Source organism: Ascidiella aspersa, chromosome 1 (assembly GCF_963924565.1).
Source record: "Ascidiella aspersa chromosome 1, kaAscAspe10.2, whole genome shotgun sequence".
Lineage (NCBI taxonomy): Eukaryota > Metazoa > Chordata > Ascidiacea > Phlebobranchia > Ascidiidae > Ascidiella > Ascidiella aspersa.
Genome location: NC_139447.1, coordinates 17,804,853 through 17,812,946, shown reverse-complemented (window position 1 = coordinate 17,812,946; position 8,094 = coordinate 17,804,853). Strand labels below are relative to the sequence as shown.

The 8,094-nt window shown below is 46.6% G+C and overlaps 1 protein-coding gene across 1 annotated transcript; it reads right to left on the bottom strand.

Moving 5' to 3' along the window:
• Positions 1–534: 534 nt before the first annotated feature.
• On the bottom strand, positions 535–6,268 carry LOC146168132 (uncharacterized; the record flags this gene model as incomplete). Its single annotated transcript, XM_083386219.1, is given in 4 exon segments — positions 535–2,685; positions 2,783–2,925; positions 3,028–4,422; positions 4,515–6,268. Coding segments are annotated over 4 exon segments (5,163 nt in total), but the record flags the coding sequence as incomplete, so codon positions are not given.
• Between the last annotated feature and the right edge of the window lie 1,826 nt (positions 6,269–8,094).

Genomic DNA, 8,094 nt, shown 5'->3' with positions numbered 1-8,094 from the left:
TAGGGAAACGCGTCTCCTATTTCAGCCTCTTAAACAACCACACACAGTTTGAATTTGAAACTTGTTGTTGAACTGAAGAAAGAATCAACGAAGCTGGCACAATACGGGAAGGAGACGGTTTCTACACAAAGGCAACGTGTCAAAACCAATTAACTCGTAGTACAATTTCAAATATTATGCTCACCAACTATTTGGGCAACCGGGAGAATTCGAAGCAATCAGCGTCACTAACTTATCAAACGCCTAAATAAAACAAGCAATTTAGCGAACAAGGCCTCATTATGACGTCACAGACATAAACATAAACTTACCAAGACTTAAAGCTAATTTTTGTAGTCAAGAAAGAGTGAGATTTCACTCTGATAAAGTTCACAAGAAAAGGCACTGCAAAACAAGAGCAGTGTAAATACTACATTAATGACGTTATCATATACACGAAGTCATATTTCTAGGCGAACTGGCTACTTGTGGTATAGTAAATTTAGCAAATGTTACTTTACATATTGACATATTACCAGGGTTGCAAAACCACATTATACACAACGCAACTCACCAAGAATAATCTTTCGAGTAACAAATACTTCATTTTACACAAAACAGCAGCAAAACAACTTTCACCACGACAGTCAGGCGAAAAAGAAAAACCGCATGTATCGGAAAGTAAGCTCACAACGGTACAGCACCAATGTCTCATAGAAATCGGTAATTACTGGCAAATACGATGTAACATACCCCCCAACAATGTACGAATCCGAGGAGTACATTCATAACAAACACAAACATCGGACAGTAATTGCGAATACAGCATATACGATTAATCACGCTTCGTGTCATCACGAAGTAACCAACACAATTTCGCGATCGGGCGTCTCAATTCACCAGCACGAGTCTTGACGATCACTTGACGCACGATTCCCTTTCGATCAGGAAGTACATCGATCACGCGACCCAGAAGCCATTTGCTCCTAGGCTGGTTGTCATCTGCCACCAGCACGACGTCGCCGGCTTCGAAATTAGTATGTCCTTTCGTCCATTTGGATCTGGTCATGAGCGTCGGCAGGTACTCCCGAGACCATCGCCTCCAAAACTGGTCAGCTAGGTATTGCACCTGCCGCCAGCGATTGCGATGGTAACAGTCCTTTTCCGTAAACAGCCCGGGGGGCATGTTCGGCGCTGCACGTTGTAGCAGTAGGTGGTTAGGTGTTAGGGGCCCTTCATCCCTGGGATCGAACGTCACAGGGACCAAGGGACGAGAGTTCAGGATCGCCTCGACCTCCACCATCAGAGTGTTCAGCCTTTCATCTGTTAAGATCTGCTCCGCAAGAATTGCATTAACAATTTTGCGCACGGAGCGTATCATGCGCTCCCAAACGCCACCCATGTGGCTGGCAGTGGGGGGGTTGAAGTTCCACGCAATTTCACGTTGCTGTAAATATGTGTAAATCTGATGTTGATTCCACTTCTTTAGCTCTTCGCGCAGTATGCGTTCACCACCAACGAAGTTGGTGCCGTTGTCACTGAAGATTTCGTCCGGACGTCCACGACGACCGATGAAACGTCGTAGAGCTCCAATGAACGAGTCCGTCGATAAGGAATGTGATATTTTGATGTGAACAGCCCTGGTGGAAAAACAAGTAAAGATACACCCGTACCTCTTTACCTCGCTGCGCCCTTGTTTTACAAGAAAGGGTCCGAAGTAGTCGACACCAACCGCTGAGAACGGTGGTCCTTTGGCCTGTAGCCTCGCAGCAGGGAGGTCCGCCATCATCTGCTTTCCCAAGGAACCGTTTCGTCGTCGACAGGAGACACACTTGCCCAGAACACGTCGTACCGCTACACCACCTTTAATGATCCAGTAGCGTTGCCTGAGGGACGACCACGTGTGCCCCATCCCAGCATGTCCGACTTCATTATGCTGTTGCATGATCACCAGGTCCGTAACTCGGTGGTTATATGGAAGGATGATTGGATGCTTTACATCAAAGTCGATCATCGCTCGTTCGAGTCTTCCTCCAACTCTCAAAATTCCGTCCACCAAAATTGGACTTAGCTTTCTTAGGGGCCCAGTCTTCCTTTGTAGGCAAACAGCTTTGTCCTTTGTCTTAGACACCGCAGCGATTTCTTCGCCGAAACTGGTTTGCTGCACGTATTTCACTATTTCGCGCTCAGCAGCTCTGAGTTCGACAACAGTCAGGCGGCCCGTCGCAGCTTGATATTTTGACGGGAACAGCTTTGACAGCAACATAAACTTGTATCGAAGTAACCAGCCAGCAGCCCTCTTCAGGCGATTCCAGGAGGAGTATTTAGCGATTAAGCGATCAGTGGAAGACTCATTGGCAATCAAACAAACCGTTTGATCCTCCTTCCTTTCATTCAAAAACTGGAATGGCAACGGGGACAAGTCCGGTGGGGAGGCCCAGGTATCCTCGCTTTCCCAAAGAAATTTTGGGCCAGTGAGCCATCGACTTGATTTCAGGTATTTTTTGACGTTTAATCCACGTGATGCCTCGTCGGCTGGATTTACGTTCGTGTTTACGTGCCTCCATTGACTTGGACTAGAAACATCTTCAATTTTGGCCAGGCGATTGGCCACGAACACAGGAAATCGCTTCTTGCAGTTGCGAATGCAAAACCGCCGTCGAATCCGTCCAGAATACCGATCGGCACTCGCCCAAATCCAATTCCCTCCTCACAAGTTGGTCCAATTTGACCGCGAGAACGGCTGCAGTTAACTCCAAGCGCGGAATCGAACATGTCTTTAGGGGAGCAACACGTGCTTTACCCATCACAAACGAACAGTGAATTAGTCCTCGGTCTTCTTCCAGCCTCAGATATGTCACCGCACCGTAGGCCGCAGATGATGCATCTGCAAAGTGGTGCAATTCTGTGTTTCGCACCTTGCCGAAAACGCGTGGCAGCACACATCTAGGAAGAGTGACACCTTCCAGGCGCGGCAATTGATCCAGCCACCTCTTCCACATTTCGGTGTCTTCTTTGGAAAGCACGTCGTCCCATCCAAGCTGTTACCTGCATAGATCCCTCTGCATGATCTTTGCCACCACAAGCACGGGAGCTGCAAAGCCAAGAGGGTCATACAACGAACTTACCACAGAAAGGATTGCTCTTCGAGTGAACGACTTCGGTTGCTTCACATCGACATTGAAACCGAACTCGTCGGAGCTAACGTTCCAACGGACTCCGAGGACTCTTTCGCACGAACCATCCAGGTTTAGCTCCTTTGCGGATTTTGCTCGTTCACTTTCATCGATGGACGCGAGTACTTGCCGGCTGTTACTTAGCCATTTCGTCAATCGAAAACCCTTCTTCTCGAGAAGTGTGCGGATGCTTTGGACCAGCAGAACAGCCTCCGCTTCTGTTGGCACGGACTTTAGACAGTCGTCGACATAGAAATTCTTCTTTACTGTTTCGACAGTTTCTTTCGGAAATTCATTTTGCAGGTCCTCGGCGGCTTGCTTCAAGCAAAAGCTCGCGCACGAGGGTGAGGAAGCAGCCCCAAACAAGTGTACTTCCATCCTGTGAGCAGTAGGCTTCTTCGAAACGTCACCCCCCGGCCACCATAAAAACCGAAGTGCGTCGCAATCTGTCGGTTTCACGCGTATCTGATGGAACATAGCCTCAACGTCTGCCACAAGAGCAATCCGTTCCATCCAGAATCTAGAAAGAACACCAACTAACGAGTTAGTTAGGTCAGGTCCTTGGAGTAAAGCTTCGTTCAGCGACTGTCCACGATACTTGGCGGCACAGTCGAATACCACACGTATTTTACCAGGCTTGTGTGGATTTGTAACAGGGTGATGCGGTAAGTACCACACCACGTCTTCATCGGGTTCCTCTTCAGGGATCGCCTCGGCATAGCCTTTAGCTATGTAGCCCTCAACGGTATCGGTGTAAGCGCGGCGCAGCACGTCATCACGAACAAAGCGGCGTTCCAACGAGCTCAAACGATTAAGAGCCATGACACGGTTGTTACGCAACGGCTGTTCATTTGGGCGCCACGGCAACGGCAGCACGTAATGTCCTTGTTCGAACTTTACTTCTCTCTTCATTTGATCCAAAACATAGCGATCCTCCCGTGACATCGGCATCTCGGTGCAATTGGTGTCATGGAAGTCGGTCTTCCAGAGTCGTTCCAACTTCTCCTGCAGCGAGTCGTCAGCCACACGAGTAAAGTTAACAGAGAACGAATCATTAGATCGTGTTCCGATAGGTCCTGCCAATGCCCATCCCAGGGGAACCTTGAACGCAATGGGTTGCTTTGGTTTGCCCTTCCGTACGTCTTCCACGATAAAGGCCTCTGGAACATCCAGTCCAATAAGCAGTAGAGCTTCACTGCAGTCAACACGTGGGAATGACAAATCCTTGATGTGTGGCAGTCTGTCCAACTCTGCTCTTCTTGGAAATCTGTTAGCCGTGATTGGCAGACAGTCAACAGCAATCACTTCGGGAAGTTCCACCGTCGCAGCACCGTCAAGCGAGGCTACGGAAAAACTCACAATTTTGCCGTCTCTCCGGCGGCTGTCTCCGTCTTAATCGTCACACTGCTAGGTTCTCCTTGTAATCCGAGCTTATCCGTCAGCTTCTTGTCACACAAAGTGACACCAGAGCCAGTATCCAAAAGGGCATATGTGTTCACAGCTTTGCCATTGACACTGACCCGCACCGCAACCATCATCAAATTTACGGCCTGGCGACCAGATGAAGCATGACAATCTTCCTCTCTCGCCGACACGACCGAGCATACTGTACGTTCCGGAGCTGGACCTTTGGTAGGGGAGAGGTCCTCTTCTTTCTTCTCCGGAGGGTGCATCAGGTCGTGATGAGCTCCATTACAGTCCTTCACGGAACATGCCTTTGGGCTATAACACCTTACAGCGAAATGTCCGTATCGAAAGCAGTTGTCGCACAACCTGCTGCGTTGGACAACGCGCACGCGGTCACTGTACGACCGGGCTTTGAATTCTTTGCACTCTGTGAGACTACGATTTTCTGAGCAGCAGGGGCACAGTCGGTTCGTGGGAAGTTTGGAGGATCCAGGGCGAGCCTGGGCTTCGGGCTCTCCCTCCGTCCAAATAGCGTGACTTGAGGCCCTTACATTATTACCTTTAGCTTTGACCTTTTTGGCTTCACTCCGATGCTCGTCCAGCATCCGACTAAAGAGTGAGTTCGCGATTCGGTCTTCAGTTTCCACAAAGTCAACGAGATGCTGGAACAGAGGCTCACGACCAGTTTTTTTGACAATCTCGTCAACCCGACGCTTCCAAGCTTCCTGCATCTTAAACGGGAGGCGGCTTGCAACAGCAATCAGTGTTGGATAGTTGTTCATTTCTGAGTGCTCATCAATGTCTGAAAGAGTGAGTAAACAGTCGCGCAGCGATTGCGCTAATTCGCTTAGTCCAGCGACATCATTCGGACGTAACTCCGGACCATCAACTACGCACCTTACGCATGCATGCGCAATAATATGCGACTTGCCGTATTGGTCATATAGCAGTTGTCTTGCTTGTCGATAACCATTGTCCCTCAGTCTGTAGCAATATTCGATCAACCTTCGGGCCTTGCCCTCACAGTGCTGGACCAAATACGATAATTTGGCTCCTTCGTCATCGACCTTGTCGTCGATACGAGAATCGAAATTGCGAATAAATCTCCAATAGTCCATTGGGTTACCATCGAATATAATTACCTCGGGCTTGGGTCTGTTTATATGCTTCACGAGCGAGGCGAGTTCACTTTCATGCGTGGTTTGTTGCTTGACCGTTCTATTTTCACAAACGGGTAAAGCTTTTGGGGTTTCTGATGTTAGGTAATCTCGATCGTCAAAGGAGGGCGTTGCGTTAGGGAAATATCGCGACGGGGGATCAGATAAAGCTACACTGTCAACCACATACCGTTGATCCGAGGGGCTTCTCCTGGACGTGACAGGTGGTGACGTGAACATGACGCGACGCTGCTCCTCGAGCGGCTGCTCTCGTAATGACGTAGGCGTTCCTTCAGAACCTTCCTTCACCGTCATGTACTCTGTATTTCCTGACACCTCGTCCCAGACTTTCTCCTCCACCTCAGCTGCCTGTAGTTGATGTTGTAGTTCCAACATCTCCATCGCGTCCCTTTGTCGCTTCTGCTCGTCTTCAGCCCGACGCCTTTCTTCTTCAACGCGACGCCTTTCTTCTTCAGCGCGGCGCCTCTCTACCTTTTTGTGCTGCTGCTCCAGTTCTTGTCGTTGTGCAGTTTGCTAAATTGCAAGACGCGCAAGTCACAGTACGCTAGTACTTGTTTTATTTGTTAGGTCATAACGTGACGACATATTTAAACCTAATAAATCCGCTTCACTATGTTTTGACCACATGATAAAGCGCATTGCTCGATACAATGATGTTTATCACGATGATCAATGTACATCAATGTACAAATGGAGTCTGGCCCCGTCAGCAGACTGTGACGGCGGCACCGAAGAACAAACTATATATCACGTCATTGGCTGTCTGGCCAACATCTGCCCCGAAATCTAGCCCGGAATATTGCAAAATCGTGGATTACACGAAACAACAACATCACGATGATTTTGGGAAAAAAAGATTAGGGCCAATGTCTTCTGTGCTGTTGTAGGGTTCCACAGAATCCACGTAAAAAGTAACCAAACGCAAAAAAAGAACAAAAGAATTGTTTAGGTGTCATTTAAGACAGGGCTGCGGAGTCGGTTAAAATTAACCCGAGTCCGACTCCGGCAAATCTCTAAACCCGCGTCCGACTCCGGACAAATATGGGATTTTGTCGAGTCCCGAGTCCGGCCCTGACTTTACAGCCTGTATTCCGCCAATTTACGTAACTAAAATAACGTAGATTTTTCCCTTTATAGGGGTGTCAAATAATTCATTCACTAACAATACATGGTTGGAAAATATTCCACCAAATGCTATTCCACCTTTACAACCAGTTAGCGTCCATATCAGGTTTAAAATTTGGTAATGCGCATGCCGGACTCGGGACTCGGGTAGTTTTACGTGGTCTTACTCGAGTCCCGAGTTCCGAGTCCGACTCCGACTCCGCAGCGCTGATTTAAGATAATCATATTTTGCCGCGCACTGGTACTTTGTAACGTAAGACGAAAACCGAAAAAAACTTTTTGTGACGACGAAAACCTTTTTGTGACGCCATAACAACTTTAACATTATTAATGGCACATGTCGACGACATATAAACAGATGAAAGATTAATTTGGAATTTTCATGTTGCCTTGGTGATATAAACGACAAATAACCAACAGATTTTGTTGTGATAGCTTGTTAATATCTGAGTGCTAATATATGTGTTAATATGTGAGTGAAAGCTTGCCTACCCCAAAAAACTGTATTTTTGGCTTATTTTAACTACATAAAGTCAAAAACATTTTTGCGCGGAGAAAACATTTTCACCCACATTTTTATCGAATTGTTTTAGCCCAAAGGCGTCGTTCGTCCTATCGCAACACTAAAAATAAAAGTTTGAGAAACTGAAATGATATAAATAACTCCAGACGTCTTGCGCTTTGCGCGAATCGATTACATATAGCTTTTATATTGAAAGTAACACCAGTCCAATCTAAAACTTTAACCAAGTAAAGTAAACGAACCGTGTGGTACTTTTTATGACGTCACATTTCAACGTAACCTTGGAACGACGTAACTCTGTGAAACCCTCCGATTGTTGGATTATATAACCTGGGATGATTTCAATGAAACTAATACCTCTTGGTTAATTTATCTTTTAAGACCCTAATACAAGAGGCTTACTACATTTCACATGTGGTTTATAGTTTCACATTAACACACTTTGTTCTTCAAAATTTACGTTTTTGTGAGTCATTTAAGGTAATTTATTTTAATTGGTGTCAATATTTTTGATGCAGTAGTTTTGCCAACGTTAATTTTCGGCCAACAAAATTTTATATTTGATTCGACACCATTCCCAAGTCTCTATGGTTAATATAGGCCTACAATTTTAGCCTATATTGAAAAGCCTGAATGATATTTTAGTTTTATCTCAATAATTAAAACATTTGACGTCATGCATTATATCATCAAGTTGCCAAATAAA